This window comes from Artemia sp. Qi Xiang Cuo, chromosome 10, assembly GCF_049724085.1.
Source record: "Artemia sp. Qi Xiang Cuo chromosome 10, ASM4972408v1, whole genome shotgun sequence".
Lineage (NCBI taxonomy): Eukaryota > Metazoa > Arthropoda > Branchiopoda > Anostraca > Artemiidae > Artemia > Artemia sp. Qi Xiang Cuo.
Genome location: NC_142803.1, coordinates 62,645,846 through 62,668,656, shown reverse-complemented (window position 1 = coordinate 62,668,656; position 22,811 = coordinate 62,645,846). Strand labels below are relative to the sequence as shown.

The 22,811-nt window shown below is 37.2% G+C and overlaps 2 protein-coding genes across 2 annotated transcripts in view; one reads left to right on the top strand and one right to left on the bottom strand.

Moving 5' to 3' along the window:
• Positions 1–22,811, bottom strand: part of LOC148948009 (uncharacterized) — a 280,284-nt gene that overhangs the window by 68,317 nt on the left and 189,156 nt on the right. The window lies entirely within an intron of this gene.
• The window catches only part of LOC148948011 (uncharacterized), a 65,059-nt gene that overhangs the window by 8,525 nt on the left and 33,723 nt on the right, over positions 1–22,811 (top strand). Inside the window, exon 2 of the mRNA XM_089095762.1 lies at positions 19,586–19,878. Coding sequence (XP_088951888.1) covers positions 19,836–19,878 — 43 coding nt within the window. The 5' untranslated portion in view covers positions 19,586–19,835. The remainder of the gene's footprint in view (positions 1–19,585; positions 19,879–22,811) is intronic.

Genomic DNA, 22,811 nt, shown 5'->3' with positions numbered 1-22,811 from the left:
CCTAGAACTCGCTTTCCAATCAAATGAGCCCCCTTTGAATTTTATATGACAACCCCTTTTATATGAAGTGCCCATGGGAAAAAAATAAATGGCGTGTGTGGGGGGGGGGAGGTTAGCTGCCCTCTGATCACTTTTGAATCTTAAAAAGTGAATTACAACTTTCAATTTCTAATCAAATGAGCCCTCTAGAAAGTTTATACGAGCATCCCTTCCATAACAACCAAATATACCCCTAGGGTATAACTTACAACGCCTAACCCCGGGCCCAGGGGGGCTGTGTCGACACCAAAGTTTTTGTTATCGGAACTTTGAACTATTTTTAACAAATTGTCTATCTCAAATTTTATCTGATGCATCTAGGGCGTGGGAGGGGGATAGTTGCCATCTGATTTGTTTTGACTCTTGAAAAGTGAACAAGAACTTTCAATTTCCAATCAAATGAGCCCTCTTTGAAGTTAATACGAAGATCCCTTCCATAAGACCCATATATGCCCCCAGGGCATAACTTAGAACGCCTTGCCCCGGGCACTGGGGGATTGTATTGACACCGGAGTTTTTCTTATCCGACTTTTGAACTATTTTTTCTATATGTCTATCTCAAAATTTTCATCAGATGGGTTTGGAAAAAGAAGGCATGGGGGGGGGGGGGCTAGTTGCCGTCAGATCTCTTTTGACTATTAAAAAGTGAACTCGAAATTTCAAATTCCAATAAAATGAGCCCTCTTTGAAATTTATAAAAGTATCCCTTTAATAAGAGCCATATATAGCCCAGGGCATAACTTACGCCTGCGCCTGGCCCTGGGGGCTTTGTCAAAACCTGAGTTTTTGTTATCTGACTTTTGAGCAATTTTTAACTTAATGCCTATCTCAAAATTTTATCGGATGCATTTGGGGAAAAAGGGACGTGGGGCCATACAGGGGGGCTAGTTGCCCTCCAATCTCTTGAATCTCAAAAACTGAAATAGAACTTTCAATTTCCAATCAAATGAGCCCTCTATGAAGTTTTGACAAGTATCCCTTCCATAAGAACCATATATTCCCTCAGGGCATAGGTTAACTTACAACGCCTGCCCTTGGGCTCTGGGGGCTGTGTTGACCCTGGAGTTTTGTTATATGGTATTTGAACTATTTTAGAAAAAATGGTTCTCTCAAAGTTCTTATCGGATGGGTTTGAGGAAAAAAGGGTGTGGAGGGGGGGGGCTAGGTGCCCTCCAATCTCTTTTGACTCTTGAAAAGTGAACTAGAACTTTCAATTTCCAATCAAATGAGCCCTCTTTGAAGTTTATTTGAGCATCCCCTCCATAAGAAATATATATGCCCCCAGGGCGTAACTTACAACGCCTGCCCCCGGGCCCTGGGGGGTTGTGTCGACACCGGTTTTTTTTAAATGATCTTTGAACTATATTTAACAAAACAGTTATCTGAAAATTTTTATTGGATGTATTTGGGAAAAAAGGGCATTGGGGGTGCTGGTTACCTTCCAATATCTTTTGACGCTTAAAAAGTGAACTAGGACTTTCAATTTCCAATCAAATTGGCCCTATCTGAAGTTTATACAATCATTTTTCCCTCAAGAACCATATATGCCCTAGGGCATAACTTATAACCCTTGCGCTGAAAACTGTGGGGGGGGGGTGTCCTGCTCAAAGATATAACTTCCAGAACTTTAAACTCTGTTGAACAAAATGGCTATCAAAAAATTTTCATTGGATGTGTTTGGAGAAATGGTGGGCGTGGAAGGGGTGCTAGTTGCCATCCAATCACCTTTAACTATTGAAAAGGGCGCTAGCCATTTAAATTTCCAATCAAATGAGCCCTTTTCGAAGTTTCTACGACAACGCTTTCTGTAAAAACCTTATATACTCCTGAGGGCTGTGGGGGGTTGTCATCCTCAAAGTCCTAATTTCCAGAACTTTTCAACTACGTTGAACAAAATGGCTATCTCAAAATTTTGATTGGAGGTGTTTGGGGAAAAGGTGGGAATGAGAGGGGGGTTAGTTGCCCTCCAATCATTTTTGACTATCAAAAAGGGCATTAGTAGGGAGCTATCAAGAGGTCCGACGAGAACACGTGTGCTGTCATCTTTAATTGAGTCTAGCGCTGACAGGCTATTATTTATTCAAGGATTATTGATCGAGTCTAATGGGGTCAATGCCCCCGTTTTCAAGGTCGATTTATTTGTTGTTTCTATGTGTAATGACTCCGGGACTAAGTTTTCACATGCGCATTGACGGGACAATGTATTGATCGACTCCAGGGGAAGTGGATTTCTGAAAAATTGATTACATAATATGACGGTGAATTATTGATCCACGAAAGGGGAACAGGATCACGTGTCTTTTTCTAAGCCAATCAGGGAAGTTACATAAGGTTTCCAATTACATCACAATTTGCCCTTGAGATTTTGTTTATAACCATGCGTTGTGGTTAAATTATCATAAAGTTTTAAGACACAATGGAACAAGCATCTGATACTATTGATTTGGAAACTTTGGTCTACATCGATTTATAATGTGAGTTCTGTTTAGTAAATTTTCATAGTTTATTTCCAAATAAAATCATTTTACATAGTCCCACTCCAGTAAATTCAAATTCAGGGGATACCCCCGCCCCCACAATAAAAACTCCACTATATAATGTTTATAGTCGATAGAAAGCGTAAAATACACTCTTTTTACCATGTACGCCTCATCCTCCCTTCTCCCCCTGTTTACGACTTTAATTCTTTTTTTGATAAATTTATTCTTACCTAAAAGGGACTGTCAACTTCTGTCAACCCTTAGCGATTAAGCCACTACGGCTTGACTTTTATCAGTTCCGTAAAGATTTAAACAGGTGTAATTATTGAACCCTTTAAAGTACATCCGGCTTTGCTAAATATACAAGAATTTGGATAGCAAAAGCTTCCGTTGAAAAAGATAGTTTTTCCAGTCAAATTAAAAACAGTTTCACGCGGAAAGAGATTGCTGTTGATTAACCTTGCGAAATTCTATGTTCTATGTAAGAGGGAAACGAGTTATTTCCAAAATTAAGCTCTAACAAATATTTTTAGGACATCATGTAAAAGGGGGGGATTATGTAAAAGGGGGAGGGGTGCTAGCAACCCTTTAGAGTGCTTATTTTTTAGATACATCTTGAAATGTCTCGCAGGAAAACGAGAGCCATTATTCCTTTTTTTTCTAGCTTTCTTTCGATAAAGTTTCTTTTATATTGCCAGGAGGGGGCGTGAAAACTTATGGTTTTTTAACTTTGATAAACAAGGATAGAAAGAAAAGTCTTTAGGAGTTGCATGAAGACTATATTATGCGTAAGTTGAATTGCATTTTTACCTATGATCGCAAATTTTAGGCCTATAAGCTGTATGTTAACGAGCTTTTTTTTCTAATTAAAAGCCTTTAGACTGGAACTGTATTAATAAGTTTTTATATAAACAGCCCCCCCCCCCCTGTTTCTTGAGCTTATAACAGTTCGAAAGTTATGCTATGGGTTTGTAGCCTACGGAACTATCTAAATTATTCATATTCCATTTTAAGTACTCAGTGTTTATATGGGGGGGGGGGGAAGGGGCAATGCCTCGCTTCTAATACCTTTGTTGTAAAGCAATAACCATTGCAATTTAAGGGAAAATGAGAGGAGAGGACTCCAGGGGAGGAGAGAGTGTCTTTGAGGGACGGAGAGCAGTTTTTGGTCAACAGCTCAACATTAACTTTTTTTCCGCTGGATCGTTTTAAGACTGAACAATGCAAATGGGGAAAAACATGAAACGGGTTATAAAACAATAAAAAAAAACATTAACATGCGCAATTTAAGGGAAAATAATTGGAGAAGACTCCAGGGGGGGGGGAGGGACAGAGGTAATGCTAGTTTTTTTTAACTTTAAACACACCTTGGCTCTTTTTGCTTTAAATTATATACTGTTTATTTTCTAAATGGTAAAAATAGGATTTCTATGCTTTTAAGGTATATTTTCAACACGGAGTGTTTTAATTTTTTTCTCTTAATGGTAAAAATAGGATTTCTATGCATTTAGGGTTTATTTCCATCACGGAGTGTTTTTAATTTTTTCTCTTAAGGGAAAAAATAGGAGCACTTCTAACTGTCGCAAATTTTTACTTTTTGCTTTACTGAAAAAGGGGGAGGGGGCTTCTTAGAATAGGATGAATATACCCGTGATCTATTAAATGACATTGAGAATAAGAAGGAGACCACTAATATCACCAAGGAAATTAAAGACATTGTGTCATAGATTTCAGAAATAAAGTTTCATATATTTATTATTTTCTTAGGCCTAAGGGTCGAGGTTTGAGAATTTTAAGAGACTATTTTCCTTATTTTAATATATTTATTCAGATGACTAATGACTCAATATGGGTACAATCTGATAACCAAAATTCAGCATTTTTTATCTACTAGAAACTTCACGGAAAATGGCCACTGTTCCTCCTATTAGTAAGGGTTAGGTTAGATCGTTTTCAGACAGGACAATGCAAATGGGAAAAAAATGAAATGGGTTATAACAGAATAAAATGAAAAGCAATAACCATTGCAATTTAAGGGAAAATGAGAGGAGAGGACTCCAGGGAGGAGGGACGGAGGGCAGTTTTTTGGTCAATAGCTCAACATTAACTTTTTTTCCGCTGGTTCGTTTTAAGACTGAACAGTGCAAATGGGGAAAAGCATGAAACGGGTTATAAAAGAATAAAATAAAAAAACATTAACACGCGCAATTTAAGGGAAAATGAGAGGAGAGGAGTCCAGGGGAGGAGGGACGGAGGGCAGTTTTTTGGTCAACAGCTCAACATGAACTTTTTTCCGCTGTTATGTTTATAATTTATTTTTCGTTGTGCAAAGCAGTAGTTTTCAAGTATAGATTTAATGTTATCCAATCTCCTTAAGTGAAAATGAATTATTCTAAGAAAGTGAGCTGTATTTGTTAGAGTGTCAGAAACATTACATATTTATTTAGTTTAAGCGCTTTTTTTCAGCTATAATAATGTTAGGTGTGATTGACACAGAATATATTGGTCTGAAATATTCCTCAACTGGCATTATTTTCGAAGCAGCTTTCTTACTGCTAGACGATCAACGGTGTAAAATTCATAGCTATAAATGGAACGTCAGATACAATATGTATAAGTACCAGAAAAACAGATGGAGTCCAACATTAAATGTTATAAATCGAAACGACTTTTACGTTAAAACCATAAGACCACGTAATGAAAATGGCTAGGAAATCAAACGTACAAGAGGAAATTCAGGAAATATGCAGTATTTTTGGTGTGCAAGCAGTATATGTTAAGGGAAACGTGCCAACTGATAAACTCCTACTAGAAAAATGTGATAAAGACATAGCATTATTCAATTTAGAAGACTTCAAATGTGAGAAATACCTGCATTCAGTACATGATCTGGAAGATGAAGTTAGATATTTCGAGCAATGGGTGCCTGAAAAGATACTTGACATGGAAAAATGCATCAGATATCCAAAGACCTAAACTCATGCTCCTCCTCATATCAAATGGATTAAGCTATTTTTTTTTAAATATGTCAATATGTATTTTTTTCAAAATATTTTTTAATATGTTTAAGCAATAAACATATTAAGCCTCAGCCTTCTTTATTCTTTACAATAGTTCATCTCCATGAAAATTATACTTTCAGGTTCAGCATGCCAGGGAACACACTTTCAAGTTCAATATGTTGCAGAACCCTAAATGGTCATCCCTAAAAAGGTAAGTTCACCCTAAAAGTTTAAAGAATTTTTCTGAAATCACACTTTCAGATTCAGCATGTCAGGGAACACACTTTCAGGTTCGGCATGTAGGAGAACCCTAAATGGTCATCCCTAAAAAGGTAAGTTAACCCTAAAAGGTTAAACAATTTTTCTGAACTCACACTTTCAGATTCAGTTTGTCAGAGAACACACTTTCAGGTTCGGAATGTTGGAGAACCCTAAATGGTCATCCCTAAAAAGGTAAGTTAACCCTAAACGGTTAAAGAATTTTTCTGAAATCACACTTTCAGATTCAGCATGTCAGGTTGCACACTTTCAGGTTCGGCATGTAGGAGAACCCTAAATGGTCACCCCTAAAAAGGTAAGTTAACCCTAAATGGTAAATTTTTTTTTCTGAAATCACACTTTCAGATTCAGCATGTCAGGGAACACACTTTCAGGTTTGGCATGTAGGAAAACTCTAAATGGTCATCACTAAAAAAGTAAGTTAACCCTAAATGGATAAAGAATTTCTCTGAAATTACATTTTCAGATCCAGCATGCCGGAGAAGCCATATATTACTTTTCCACTTCTTCTATATCCCAACACCAAATTTTCGCAATGAAAAAAGGTTCCACTTCAGTTCTTACTTTCTCAAAGACACAAAAAATTTAAAGTTCTGTTCCAAATTTTTCATAGAAGATAGAAAAAGTTAACCACTTTAATTCTGAGTTTTCTCGAAGAAGTGAAGAAATGCTCAATTTCTCTTCTGAACTTTCTTAAAGAAGAGATAAAAAGTTAGCTTAGTTCTGAATTTTACCAATGAAAATGAAAAAAAAGCTTCCATTTCAGTTCTTAATTTCTCAAAGACATAAAAAATTTAAAGTTCTGTTCTAAATTTTTCCGTAGAAGATAGCAAATATGATTGTGATTATTTTCCATGAAGATAAAAAGTTTCACTTGAATTCTAAATTTTCTTAAATTCAGTTCCGATTTTTCTCAAAGAGATGAAAAAATTAAAGTTCTGTTCCAAATATTTCATACAAGATAGAAAAAAGTTATACTTTGATCGTGAATATTCGCCCTAAAAACGTAAGTTAATCCTAAAAGGTTAAAGAATTTTTCTGAAATCACACTTTCAGATTCAGCATGCCAGGGAACACACTTTCAGGTTCGGCATGTAGGAGAACCCTAAATGGTCATCACTAAAAAGGTAAGTTAACCCTAAATGGTTAAAGAATTTCTCTGAAATTACACTTTCAGATCCGGCATGTCAGGGAACACACTTTCAGGTTGAGAATGTAGGAGAACCCTAAATGGTCATCCCAAAAAGGGTAAGTTAACCCTAAATGTTAAAGAATTTTTCTGAAATTACATTTTCACATCCAGCATGCCGGAGAAGTTATACATTACTCTTCAACTTCTTCTATATCCCAACACCAAATGTGCGCTCCTAACATTTTTAGGTTAACTTACACTAGGTTAAGTGGCGCGCCACTTAACCTAGTGTAAGTTAACCTAGAAATGTTAGGAGCACACACGTAACCTAATCTAGCCTAACCTAACCTAACCATACTCACCGGAAAATCCCCCCAGGTCGACTTTGTATTTCTCTCTCACTATGTTTGCTTGCGGCTGTAGCAAACGTACTCTATGGTTGCTCTTACATTGGAAACGGCTTTCCCAGTGGTACTCCATGGTAGGTTATCGAGACTATCTAGTTTATTGCGTGTATTAAATCAGTAATTTTTTCCCATTGGAGGGATTAACACCTACACTATATTTTTTTAAAAAGACGTGAAAATGAATTATTCGAAGAAAGTGTGTGCACATGATAAAGTCATTGATGCCTTGAACGCTGACAAAGAGATATATTTGAACTATTGAAGAAGTAGTAGTGGAGATCTTATTGAGAATGTATGCCTATGTTGTCATGACAGTGAGGAGTTAAATTCCTTTGGAGTAGTCAAGAATCTTCATCATTCAAAAGGTGAATATGTGAAAGTATAATTTCCATTGAAGTTAGTACTCTAAGAGAATGCCAACATAAAAATAATAGTTGATGAAGAGGGGCAACTTCTAGCTAATGGTTCTGGTAACATGTTAGACGTTGATGGATCTTATTGCAATCTTTCCGGTGTTAGCAATCGAATGAAATCAGAGACTAAAAAATAGGCTTACTGCTGCACCAACATCATAAATCATATCTCATCAACGAGCCAGAACAATTACCACTTTAAAAATAATGTGATAATAGACAATGAAATTAGAGGAAAAATAAGAATAATATTGGCAGACAATATCACTAATGAATATACTGAAAAATTGATTGGAAAATGAAGCATAAGTGAGCATTATTGCTACTATTGATCATATACTCAATGAATCAAATAATACCTCGGATGAAACGTGTATTGAATCAGTAGGTGACATCCCAGTAGAAATTGTATATGACTCCAAATGGTTGAATGATTATTCTAGTGGTTATGAACTAAGAGAAGCGAGTAACTCTAGTATCAAGAGAGAGAACATGATAAATTATTTTATGGAACAGATTCAGAATGTTCAGTGTTGTTCAATGCTGTTACTAATGTAAAATAATGTCTGTAACATGTTTTTATGTTAATATTCTACATGTTGTTACTTCAATAAAAATATTTTATGCATTACTTTGTTATATTTCTATTATTTTAGGAATCGTTAGCATGTCAAGCGTTTAGAATGTTATTAAAAAGTCGGGGATTTTTATTTTTTTTTGAAAAATTAGAATTGAACTATAACTTTTTTCTTTTCTCTCAGAAAATTCAGAAGAGAACTTGAACTTTTCTTCACTTCGGTGTGAAAACTCAGAATTAAAGTGGAACCTTTTCTCTTCTCAGGGAAAACATTCAGAATCATAGTATAACTTTTCCTATCTTCTACGGAAAAATTTAGAATAGAACTTTAAATTTTTTTGTCTTTGAGAAAAATCAGAACTGAAGTGGAACCTTTTTTCATTGCGAAAATTTGGTGTTGGGATATAGAAGAAGTTGAAAAGTAATATATGACTTATATCCCCTGTCTTACAACAACGGAAACCACTTTAAAGACCAACAAAGACATTACTGAAGCATTTGCTATTCAATTCAAGAAAGAGGTCCTCACAGTGCATAGAGGAAAGCCTAGAGTGTAGAAGCTGCATGAGAAGACAAATTTCAAGAAGGAATTTGTATGTATGTTTACCAAATCCGTGCTAGAAGAGGCTATAAGGTCGTCAAATTCCTCTTCAGCATCAGGAGGAGATGAAATAATGATCCACATTCCCAAGGATATGGAAACAGGCCATTATAATCCCATTTAGAAAACAATGCAAACCTCCAGATTTAATCAATTCTTACTGGCGTATATCACTACAACCAGTGCTTGGAAAACTTTTTGACAAGATGCTACATAGGAGGTTAGAATGGTTTGTGGAAATTAATAGAATTCTACCTAATTCCCAGGCTGGCTTTTGTCAGGGGCGTAATACTGTAGACAATGTAATCCAGCTTGAAGCAGCTACAAGAAATGCCATAGGTAGTGGCGAGGTCATGATAGCAGTCTCAGTTGACTTCGAATCAGCTCTTGACCACGTTTGCAAGTATCTCATTTGTTAAATTCTAAAACGGATGGATTTCCCGGATGGAAAGTTCCTCCTCAATTATTTTTCTGATAGAAGCTACTAAGTCCCGGTGCAAAATGAGCTATCCAGTATTTCAGCACTACATGTTGGACTCCCTCAGTGGTCCATACTCAGCCCCCTTCTTTTCTGATTAATTTTAAGTAACTTAAATAACCTAAGTTTTTAATAACTTAGCGTTAGATGAGTTAGCAACTTTTTCTGCTACATTTTTCCTACCTATCTCCAAGTCTAAGACAAATGCAATCATATTCCACAACAAAAAGTCTGTCATACCACCAAAATTATTCGTCAGTAATGTGGAAATAGAATATGCCGTAGCCCCTAAATTTTTAGGAGTATACCTGGATCCAAAACTGACTTGGCAAAATCAAATCAACCGTTTAAAAAATTCATGTATGCAAAGGTTACTCATCCTTGAGCGCCTGGCGGGGTGAAAGTGGGCTAATTCCCAAGAAATACTCTTTGATTTTTACAAGAGGTTAATTTGTCCAAAGATTGAGTATGCCATTGAATCATATTAATGTAAAAAACTTTTTCCACAAAATAAGCTTTTCAAAGAAAAGTAAAGAACTCCATTAAACAAAAAATTAGCAAAAATAAAATCAAATAATCTACCAAGCGTGAAACTACCACAAATCAGCATCGATATACAAATAACGCCCAGATTGAACAGAAATTACAATAGATAACGGAGTTAAACTCAAAAGGAGCAGAAATTAGTATAAGTTGGGCACAAAATCCCTGTGCCTTCCCAAAACCAGAACAAAATTTACAGATTACTGAAAAAATACAAATGAATGTGCGTTGTCAGTTTATTATACATATACTGATATTTAGTAATCAAAATGTTAAAATTATTTGATTTAATAAAGTTATAAAAGTAAAAACATTTATATTTTTTTTCAGTAAAGTGCAAATTATGTTCTGGCCTTGGGAAGGCACAGGGGTTTAGCGCCCAACTTATGTGAATTTCTGCTCGTTTGGCTCGATTATTTATTGTAATTTCTGTTCGTTTTGGGTTTCATTTATTTATCGATGCTGATTTGTGGTAGTTTCACGCTTGGTAATTTTATTTTTGCTCATTTTTTTAATGGAGTTCTTTACTTTTCTTTGAAACACTTATTTTGTGGAAAAAGTTTTTATAATTAATCAGTATTAAAACTCAAACCGATATATTCGTACTATTCTTGGAGAAGCTCAAAAGTTGAAGAGAATCCTTAGCAAGTGCAGGATAGGTTCAGTAAGTCATCCGCAAAAGTAACTAACGAAAGATCTACTCCTTTGAAGATAAATGTACAGGTTTACTTATCCTGAGCACCAGTAACATAATTATTAAACCAAACTGGAAAAGTCAGAGCTCTTTGGCGTACACCTTTCAGAATTGGAAATAGTTGACTACCATCTATAATTCCAGCCTTCAGATTTCTATACATGTATCTTAAACAAGTAGTTACCACAGCATCAATAGCCTTCAAATGGGCCTCAAGCAAAACCTGCAAAAATATCCAAGAGTCAAAAGCTCTTACAACATCGAGTGCACACAAGACCAAGAAATCACCCCTTTCTTCAATATCTTTCAGCACATTTATAAGCAGAAAGAGAATGTGCTGAAATATTTCGTCTTATTTGAGCTGTTTCTCAAAAAACTCCGTGCTTTGCTTGGTAGTACTGAACTCCCTCGCGAAATATTCAACCCACTTTTTTTCAGGCACACTAGCACTCTGGGCTTTGGTAGGCCTGCTATACTATCAGAGTTTGGAGGGGTCTTCAGCAGTACGGATTATATTTTTCTGGATTAGTGTTAACTTATGGTTTTTCAGTTCCTTGATAAATTTCCGTTTCGTACGGAGCCTCAAGTTATTTACTAAGCCATCTCTCGGACGGTCACAGTCGTTCCAAACAGAAAGCCATAGCTTGGCCGAATGACATGCATTCACTAGATCTCTCTTTTTTTTGTTTTTTTTTTTACGAATCTTCTAGCTGAGAATTTTTACGAACACGTCGAAGAGGAACGGCGCTTATTTCAGCACATTTCACGCATGATTTATTTGTGCCAAGTAGGAAGTGAGCTCAATTGAGATGTTCTTTTCACTTTGTGGCAGCACAGCACGATCGCATAAAAGACTGAAAGTAAGTGATAGGCGGGGAGGAGTAAAAGCAAGTGGCGGTAGGAAGGCGGTCAGAATAGAATCCTTCTTTAATAACTTTGACCTCGTGATGCTGATTATCGATGCTGATTTGTGGTAGTTTCACGCTTGGTAGAGTATTTGATTTTATTTTTGCTAATGTTTGTTTAATGGTGTTCTTTACTTTCTTTGAAAAAGTTATTGTGTGGAAAAAGTTTTTTAAATTAATTTCTTTTTGTTTTATATTGACATAGTCTTTTCAGGGAAAAAGAAAATAATACTTTAAATCTTTTGTTTTTTAAAACTTTATAGTTTGGCCTGCTATTTGTATGCTAGAGAAAAATTTTCAGCAATTTTTAACAACATACACCCTTTTAAAAATTTGGACACAAAAAGTACTGTTTAATTTAGTTTCATACCTCCTCTAGTTGACCTGAAACGAAAAACTTGATACCATTCGCAAAAAAATCTGTTTACTTTCTTTGATAGCTTGGATACACCTACGCTATTTTGATTTGGTTAAATTTTAATTGCAGAAATTGAAGGGTTGGCGTGGGAGGGTGGGATTTGAAGGGGGACTAGTTGCCCTCAAATCACGTTCGACTATTCAAAAGGGCATCAGCCCTTTCTATTTTCAATCGAATGAGCCCTATTCGAAGTTCCCACGACAACTCCTTCGACACGAAGTGCCCTGGTCTAAACAACAACAAAAAATAAAACATTATACCCGCTTCGATCTTTACTATAAAAATGTCAAGCCTTCCAATCACTTTCGACTATTAAAAAAGGCACTAAGCCTTTCGATTTTCAATCGAATGAGCCCTTTTGGAAACGACAACGCTTTCTATAAACACCTTATATGCCCCCATGGCTTAAATTACAACCCTTACCCTAAGGTCTGTTAGGGTGGTTGTCATCCTCTAAGACCGAATTTCCAGAACTTTCAACTACGTCAAACAACATGGCTATCTCAAAATTTTGGTAGGATGTGTTTGGGGAAATGGTTGGCCTGAGAGGGGTGTTAGTCGCCTTCCAATCACTTTCAACTATTAAAAAGGGCACAAGCCACTCCAATTTCTAACTTAATGAGCCCTATTTAAAGTTTCTACAACAACTTCTTCAATACTAAGTGTCCTGCTCTAAAGGAAAAAATTAATAAACATTACATTGTGCCAAAATCGTTTTTATGTGCCCCCAGCGCATAAGTTATAACCCTTGCTCCGAGGGTAGTGTGGAATTGTCCTCTTTACTTAGTCCCCGTTTTTTGTCTCGTTCTCGAGTGTCCCCGTTCTTTACTTAGGCTCTGGGGGCTCTGAGGGGGTTTTCATCCTAAAAGACCTAATTTCCAGAACGTTCAACTACGTTGAACGAAATGGCTATCTCAAAATGTTTATTGGATGTCTTTGGGGAAATGATGGGCGTGGGGGGGGGGGCTAGTTGCCCTCCAATCACTTTAGAATATTAAAAAGGGTACGAGCCCTTTGAATTTCCAATCGAATGAGCCTGTTTTGAAGTTTCTACGACAACACTTTCTATAAAAACCTTATATGCCCTCAGGGCATAACTTAAAACCCTTGCCCTGAGGGTTTTTGGGGAGCTTCCTTCTCAAAAACATATTTTTTATTTGGAAATCAACTACACTGAACAAAATGGCTATCTCAAAATTTTGATTGGATGTGCTTGGGGGAATGATAGTCATTGGGGGGGGGGGGCTAGTTGCCCTCCAATCACTTTCGACTAATAAAAAGGGGACTAGAACTTTCAATTTCCAATCGAATGAACCCCTTTTTAAGTTTCTACGACGACCCCTTCCATAAGAACTGCCCAGCATTAAAGGAAAAAAAAATAATAAATAGCAGCCTACATTGTGCCAACATCGTTCTTATTTGCCCTCGGGGCATAACTTAAAACTCTTGCGCCGAGGGTTGTGGGGTAGTGTCCTCCTCAAAAATATATTTTCTATCTGGAAATCAACTACGCTGAACAAAATGGCTATCTCAAAATTTTGATTGGATGTGTTTGGGGGAATGATTGGCGTGGGGGGGGGGGGCTTATTGCCGTTCAATCACTTTCGATTATTAAAAAAGGGCACTAGCCACTCCAATTTCCAAAAGTGCAACTGGTGCAAAAGTGCTACGAAGTGCACTGGTCTAAACAACAACAAATATCACTAATCACTTTCCACTATTAAAAAGGGCACTAGCCATTTCAATTTCAAATCGAATGAGCCCTTTTTCATGTTTCTACGACAACACTTTCAAAAAATACTTAATATGCCCCAGGGCATAACTTAAAACCCTTGCCCTGAGGGCTGTGGAGGGGTTGTCATTCTCAAAGACCTAATTTCCAGAACTTTCATCTACGTTGAACAAAATGGCTATCTCAAAATTTTGATTGGATGTGTTTGGGAAATAGGTGAGCGTGAGAGGCGTGTTAGCTTCCCTCAAGTCACTTTCTACTATTAAAAAGGGCACTATCCCTTTTAATTACAAATAGAATGAGCCCTTTTTCAAGTTTCTACGACAAAGATTTCAATAAAAACCTTATATGCCCCCAGACATAACTTATAATCCATGCAGTGAGGGTTGTGGGGGAGTGTTCTCCTCAAAAATATATTTTTTATCTGGAAAACAACTACGCTGAACAAAAAGGGCTATCTCAAAATTGTTATTAGATGTGTTTGGGGGGATGATGGGCGTGGGGGGGGGGTAGTTGCCCTCCAATCACTTTAGACTATTAAAAAGGGCACAAGCCCTTTGAATTTTCAATCGAGAGAGCTTTTTTTGAAGTTTCTACGACAACGCTTTCTTTAAAAACCTTATATGCCCCCGGCATAACTCCTCTAACTTTTAGAGGAGTGTCCTCCTCTAAAACATATTTTCTATCTAGAAATCCACTCCGCTGAACAAAATGGCTATCTCAAAATTTTGATTGGATATGTTTGGGGGAATGATGGACGTGGGGGGGGCTACTTGCCCTCCAATTATTTTCGACTATTAAAAAAGGGCACTAGCCACTCCAATTTCCAATCGAATGAGCCCTTTTCGAAGTTTCTACGACAACTCCTTCGATAGGAAGTGCCCGACTGAAGAAGAAAAAAAAAACACACTGTGCCCACATCGTTCTTTACTTAGGCAGCGCTAGCGCACTGCCTCTGATAGAGAATGTAGTAAGACTAATCTTGCCAAATTAGGAACAATCCAAAATATGGCTAGCAAAATTGCCCTAGGACTTCATGCTGAGTGCCCCTCTAACAAAGTGAAACACTTAACCGGCCTGCCCTCTATTTTAGAAAGACAGAATACACTGATCATCAAATATTACAGCAAGATACAACCTATAGGTCATGAGCATGATATTTTTAAGCTCACTTTTGCCAAAGATGGTATCTCCCATAGTTTGACATTTATAAGGTCATGGAAAACATTTAACGAGCTTGTCTCATCTTGGAAACTTGACTCACCCTGTTTCAGTCATTTTCTTGTCCCCCCAGGATGGCAAATGTCACCTCCAAGTGTTTCACTAGAGTGGATACCGTTGCAAAAGACAAATTACCTTCTAATCCAAATCGAGGCCGTTTTTCATGAGAAAATGACCAGTTTGTATCTAGATTCTTTCCAAATTTACACCGATGGCACGGTTAAAGGCAACAAATGCAGCTTTGCATCTACTATCCCAAGTTCTACACTGAATATAAAACCAGACTTCCTGACAATAGTTCCATCCTAAATACAGAGCTATCGGTAATAAAAGAGGCTTTAAAGGCCATCAATATTAATCCACCAGCTTCCAAAAGAGTAGTATTGCTCTCAGACTCCAAAGGTGCCCTTCAGCTCATTGATAATATTCATTGGAGTGCTAAGGATACAGACATGAGGACAATCAGAGATCAATTAATCACCCTCCAAAATAGCATCATTGAAGTCAACTTCCAGCATATCCCAAGCCCCCATGGTATCAAATATAATGAGGTAGCAGACCAACTAGCTAGTAGCTCCTTAAATAATCCAATTAATCGCAGTTTGAAGGCCTTGACATTCAGAGACATATTCAGAAGAAGAGTTCCTTCAAAAACAAAAATACCCATTCTATGCTTATTTACATTATGGACAGATAACATTCTTTATTATAGAATCAAAAGCAACTCTTTGATCCTGAGGAAAGAGGAGTTTATTTGGCAAAAACGAGCCGATCCATATTACAGATTTTGCAGCTCATTTCCAGAATCCTTAAACCACCTGATTTTTCAATGTCAATGCATCCAGCAGGAAGTCATCAACATTAAGAGAATCTTCATTGAGGCAAAGCTCCAGCCTGACATGAACGTGTTGCTGCTCTCAAACCTACCGGCTAACACCGAAAGACATCTATACAAAAGTATTTTCGATTTTTTAAGACATAACAATATCTGTGAGTAGTTCACATAGATGGTAGCAAGACATAATCCTGACCCATCATCCCCTGTAGATTGAAAATCGTCGTGACGCCGAAAGGAGACCGAAGTGGACTCCAAAAGGCTTGGCATTTTAAGAAGAAGGTTGAAATTTCACCAAGAAGACAGCCCCTTGTTACTACCCTCCCATTGCATCATGCTCTGGTAAATAGGGATGGTCTAAAAACCCATCTCCATTTTTCCGGAATGTCAAAGAAAAGTGGTCGTTCCCAAAAAGAAGTCTTTTACCCTAGTAACAGTGGTAGTAGTATGAGTAGAAACAGTAGCATTGGGATACAAATATTTTCTTTTAGTTAGTTCAACCTCCCTCACAACAAGTTCTTTTAGTTTCAACTTCACACACAAAAGTGTTCCTAAGATATTGCTGTTTCACCATTTTGACAACCTGCATACAGACAGTGTGTTGATTCTTTTCCCCTTCCCCCTCAAAATTTCTTGAAAATTTCACCTTCATACCCTTGGACGTAGTTGTAATAGTAGTCACGGTAGTAGAATTGATATTGCTAGTAATAATATTGAATAATGGTAGTACTACTAGCCATGGGCATAAGGAGGGGAGGGGGGCTGCCCCCCTGGAACTTCAAATTTGCACTAGATATGGCTAAAAATGCAGATGGTTGAAAAAGTAGTTGAAAAAAGGTAGATGGCTAAAAAAGCAGTTGATAAAAGGTTGATGGTTGAAAAAGCTGGAATGACAGAATAAAAGTCAAACAAGAAGCAATTATCCATAAAAATATTAATAATCTTTATTTGTTCTCTTTATCACACTGCAATAGCATACGTATTGTTAAACAAAAGTACAAAAAGACAGCACCAAAAAACACGAATGATGGGCCATCACCTTGACTTCAGGACGCTTTTGTTGTAACACCAGACGTAGTAGGGCACAAAGGAGATTACAAATTTTGTCGTCAAGTATGTTATCGGCAGGCATTCCAACAGTTGTTTTTTCCCTCTTTCAGAGTTGCCAACCTTGTTTTTTGTGCATAGGTCTAAAGTAAACATAGCCAGGATATCTTGGTATGTTGAGGACTTCAGGATGTCAGCTTCAAACTTCATCAGCATTTCATGCCTCCTTTCATCCAGGGTTGGGAGCTGAAGTTGGCTCAAGCTTTGTTCATAGTTTTTTTGTAACATGGCCCAAGAAATATTTTGCAGGCTCTCTTCTGAATTTTTTCTATTTAGTTTCCATCTTTCTCTGTACGCAATGGGTGCCAGACAGGACAGCCATACATTATTACGGGCATTACATAAGTCTTGGAGAGATTTAGCTTTAATCCAGGAAGATTGATGCTGAAGCTTATTGATGATTTGTGATTTTTGGTGATTACTTATTAATAAAGATTTCATAGGTATGATAGAACTTGCTGGCGATGTAAGGTTTTGTGAACTGCCAATATAGCTTCAGCTCCCCCCAACCTTTATCTCAGAATTGGCTGGATTTCCCCTCAATAGTGTAAATGGAGTACCGTAGTATGGAAGTAGCAATAGTGATGGTAGTTGTAGTAGTATTGTTAGCATGCAAGTATTGCCTTTTTGATCATCTTTCTCATCATTTCCGGATGTTTCCTAATTAATATACTCAGTTATTCCTTTGTTACACCCTTTTGACAATCCATATACACTTAACATGTTTTAATTTAGTTCCAACACTCCCCTCAATATTCTCTGAAAGACTCACCTGAATGCTCTTTTTCTTCTTGGAAAGCAAAGTTCAAACATGCATACTTTTCTCAATAACTTATTCTTTGTGTAAACAATGATCAAATTGCTTAACTTCCAGCACTTGTCCTGAGGACTGTGGGGAGGTTGACATTTCCAAAGACATAAATGCTGGACCTTTCAACAATAATGGACAAAATTGCTCTATTAAAATTTTGATCTGATGTGTTGTGGGGAATAACAGTTTTAAGAGAGGGGGGGGGGGTCTCATAAAACTCCATTCGCTTTTGACTCTTAAAAAGAACACTGAAACTTCTAATCAAATGACCTCCATCTTATGCAAAGTTTGTACAACCCCCCATCTCATAAAATCCTTATTTTCCCCAGGGTATAACTTACACCTCTTGCCCATGGTCTCTGGGGGATTATATCCACCCTAAAGACATTGTTATAGTCTTTTTTGACTATTGGTAACAAAATGGTAATCTCACAATTTCAATTGACTGCATTTTGGGAAAAGAGGATGGCAGGCAGAGGGGTGGGGGAAAGTTACTCTCCATCATGTTTGATTCTTAAAAGGAAACTAAAACTATACATTTCAAATCTATTGAGTCCCTTCTAAACTTCACATGACCACCACTTCGATAAAAACCTTATATGCACCTTGGGTATAACTTACAACCCTTACCTCCAGACTCTGAAGGATTTTGTCAACCCCAAAGGCCTTGTTATATGATCTTTGGACTATTTTTGTACGAATGGCTATCTAAAAATTTCTATCAGATGCATTTGCGGAAAATATACGGTTAGGGGGGGGGGGGGCTGCCCCCTAATCACTGACTCTTAAAAAGGGAATAGAACATCTGATTTCTAATCCAATAAACGCCATCCAGAGTTTATACAATCACCCTTTGCATAAAAACCTTATATGCCCTTGGGGCATTACTTACAACCCTTGTACCAAGGGTTGTGGGGAGTTGTCATCATCAAAGACATAATTTTCAGGCCTTTCAACTCTGCTGAAGTAAATGGCTATCTCAAAATTTTGATTAAACGTTTTTTGGGAATTGATGGGCATGGGGGGACTTGTTACCCTCCAATCAGTTTTGACTATTAAAAAGGACACTAGGCCTTTCAATTTTCAATCAAATGAGCCTTTTTCAAAGTTTTTACAACAAGAAATGGCCATCTCAAAATTTCTATCCTATGCATTCCAGAAATGGAATTCATTCCTCCATTGAGGAGGGGGGTATCTGTCCTCCAATCACTTCGTATCTTAAAAAAGGCCACCAGAACTTCCGATTTACAATCTAATGGGCTGAAGTTTATACAACCTATTCAACAACTTTGACTTAATTTCTGCTGTAAAGGATATAGGTTTGCAAATTCTTACAATCCCTCCACACACATCAAATACACATCTCCCATAAATATTACCAGAAATACATGATCAAAATAAACTGAATGTTAAACATGCTCTGCTATGACTGTTTATTTTAATTTCTGTACGTTTTGATTTTCATTTTTTCTTTAATAGTAATTTATGTTTGTTTTGAGTTTGAATTATTTTAGGTTTTTATTTCTTCTGATTATAAGTTTAATAGGGCCTTTACTTTTCTTTCAAAACCTCTTTTTCGGAATATTTTTTGTTATAAATTTTTGTTCATTACTGATTGCCAAACTTTCAAGTTATTCCAAATTCCTTACTCCAAATATTTTCGTTTGCATATTCAGATATGATGATGTTTGTATATACTGAAGCAATATAAGTTGAATCCATTAAAGAAGCTTAAAAAATGGTTAATTATTGAAAAAACGAATTGGACAATTTGACTGTATCAGTTATAACAGTTAAAGTTAGATACAACTCAATTAATAAAAATAGTCATAGTTAGTTTTAGTTTTCTCATTTTTTTCCTTATATTTTACTATGATATTATTATGTATATTTATTTTACCTTTTTTTTAGCTGAAGTTGGCATTTACACAACTGGCAAAAATATTCATTTGGCTAGGTTACAGCAATCCATCGTCTTTCAGATGATGATTCAGAGCTTTCGTAAACAGTAAGGACATCTAGTTTTCCAAGAGGAAGTCTGTTGCTTTTGAAGTTTTAACTCTTCATCTTATTTTTAGAGCTGCTGTTCCATATGTCTAAGCATCTGAAAATATATTTCACAAGATGAAGTAGCTTCAATCAAGAAAACTAGATGTGAATAATGGATCTGACTAAACTTTATAATCATTCTGCTGTTAAGGAAGGTAATTAATTCCTTTGCGATGACACATTTTTCTAGTATTATGTATGCTAATATTCCTCGAGAAAAACAGTCAGAAAACTAGAATATTGGCATAATGTATTATTTATTTATTTTTATTTTGTTTTTCTGACTAGGGCACTGTATAGAAGGAGTTGTTGTAGAAACTTCGAAATGGGCTCATTCAATTGGAAAATGAAAGTTCAAGTGCTCTTTTTAATAGTCGAAAGTAATTGGAGGGTAACCAACCCTCCCCTCCCCTGCATCTATCATTTCCCCAAACACATCCAATAAAAATTTTGATATAGCCGTTTTGTTTAGTGTAGACGAAAGGCTCAATAATTATGTCTCTGAGGATGACAATCCCTTCTCAACCCTCAGGGCAGGGGCTATTAGTTTTACTAGTTTCTCATTATTGGCCTATAAGGTTTTTATGAAAAGGGTGGTTGTATAAACTTCGGAAAGGGTTTATTCGATTGGAAAATCTGAAACTCTTGAGTTCTTTTTAAGAGTCAAAAGTGATGGGAGGGCAACGAGCCCCCTCCCCCTCCCCTGCAAACATCCTTTTTCTCAAATGGATTCAATCGGAATTTTCGGATAGCTATTTTTTTGAAAATAGTCCGAAGATCATATAACAAGACCTTCAGGGATTGAAACAAGCATCAAGAGCCTGCAAGTTATGTCTGCAGTTAAGTTTCTTATAGAAGAGGCGGCTGTATAAAATTTGGAAAAGGCTTATTTGATTTCAAATTGAAAGTACTAGTTGCCTTTTCATAGGCAGCGCGATAGCGCTGCCTAAGTAAATAACGATGTTGCCACAATGTGTTTTTTTTTCTTCGACAGGCACTTCGTATCGAAGGAGTTGTCGTAGAAACTTCGAAAAGGGCTCATTTGATTGGAAATTGGGATGGCTAGTGTCCTTTTTAATAGTCGAAAGTGATTGAAGGGCAGGAGCCCCCCCACGCCCATCATTCCCCCAAACACATACAATCAAAATTTTGAAATAGCTATTTTGTTCAGCGTAGTTAATTTCCAGATAGAAAATGTCTTTTTGAGGAGGATACTCCCCCACAACCCTCGGGGCAAGGGTTTTAACTTATGCCCTGAGGGCATATAAGGTTTTTATAGAAGGCTTTGTCGTAGAAACTTCAAAACAGGCTCATTCGATTGGAAATTCGAAGGGCTAGTACCCTTTTTAATAGTCGAAAGTGATTGGAGGGCAACTAGCCCCCCCCCCCCACGCCCATCATTTCCCCAAACACATCCAATCAAAATTTTGAGACAGCCATTCTGTTCAGCGTAGTTGATTTCCAAATAGAAAATATGTTTTTGAGCAGGATACTCCCCCAAAGCCCTCAGGGCACGGGTTTTAAGTTATGCCCTGGGGGCATATAAGGTTTTTATAGAAGGCGTTGTCGTAAAAACTTCAAAACAGACTCATTCGATTGGAATATCGAAGGGGTAGTACCCTTTTTAATAGTCGAAAGTGATTGGAGGGCAACTAGCCCCGCCCCACACACCCATCATTCCCTCATACACATCCAATAAAAATTTTGAGATAGCCATTTTGTTCAGCGTAGTTGATTTCCAGATAAAAAATATTTTTTTGAGGAGGACACTCCCCCACAATCCTCAGGGCCAGGGTTTTAAGTTACTCCCGGGGGGCATTTAAGGTTCTTAAATAAGGCGTTGTCGTAGAAAATTCAAAAAAAGCTAATTCGATTTGAAATTCAAAGGGTTAGTGCCCTTTTTAACAGTCGAAAGTGATTGAAGAACAACTAGCCCCCCCCCACGCCCCTCATTCCCCCAAAAACATCCAATCAAAATTTTGAGATAGCCATTTTGTTGAGCGTAGTAGATTTCCAGATAGAAATGTATTTTTGAGGAGGAAACTCCCCCACAACCCTCAGGGCAAGGATTATAAGCTATGCCTTGGGGGCAAATAAGGTTTTTATAGAAGGCGTTGTCGTAGAAACTTAAAAAATAAGCTCATTCGATTGGAAATTCAAAGGGCTAGTGCCATTTTTAATAGTCGAAAGTGATTGGAGGGCAACTAGCCCCTCCCCCACGCTCATTATTCCCCCAAAAAAAATCTAATAAAAATTTTGAGATAGCCATTTTGTTCAGCTTAGTTGATTTCCAAATAGAAAATATGTTTTTCAGGAGGACACTCCTCCACAACCCTCAGGGCAAGGGTTTTAAGTTATGCCCTGGGGGAATATAAGGTTTTTATAGAAGGCGTTGTCGTAGAAACTTCAAAACAGGCTCATTCGATTGGAAATTCGAAGGGGTAGTACCCTTTTTAATAGTCAAAAGTGATTGGAGGGCAAATAGCCCCACCCCCGCCCATCATTCCCTCAAACACATCCAATCAAAATTTTGAGATAGCTATTTTGTTCAGCATAGTTGGTTTCCAGATAGAAAATATGTTTTTGTGGAGGACACTCCCCCAAAACCTAAGGGCAAGGGTTTTAAGTTATGCCCTGAGGGCATATAAGGTTTTTATAGAAGGTGTTGTCGTAGAAACTTCAAAAAAGGCTCATTCGATTGAAAATTCAAAGGGCAAGTGCCCTTTTTAATAGTCGAAAGTGATTGGATTGCAACTAGCCCCCCACGCTCATTATTTCCCCACACACATCCAATCAAAATTTTGAGATAGCCATTTTGTTCCGCGTGGTTGATTTTCAGAAAGAAAATATGTTTTTGAGGAGGAAACTCCCCCACGACCCTCGGGGCAAGGGTTTTAAGTTATGCCCTGAAGGCATATCAGAACGATGTTGGCAAAATGTACTATTTATTATTTTTTTTTCCTTTAGAGCTGGGCACCTCATATGGAAGGGGTCTCCGTAGAAACTTCAAAAGGGGCTCATTCGATTGAAAATTGAAAGTTCTAGTGCCCTTTTTAATAGTCGAAAGTGATTGGAGGGCAACTAGCCC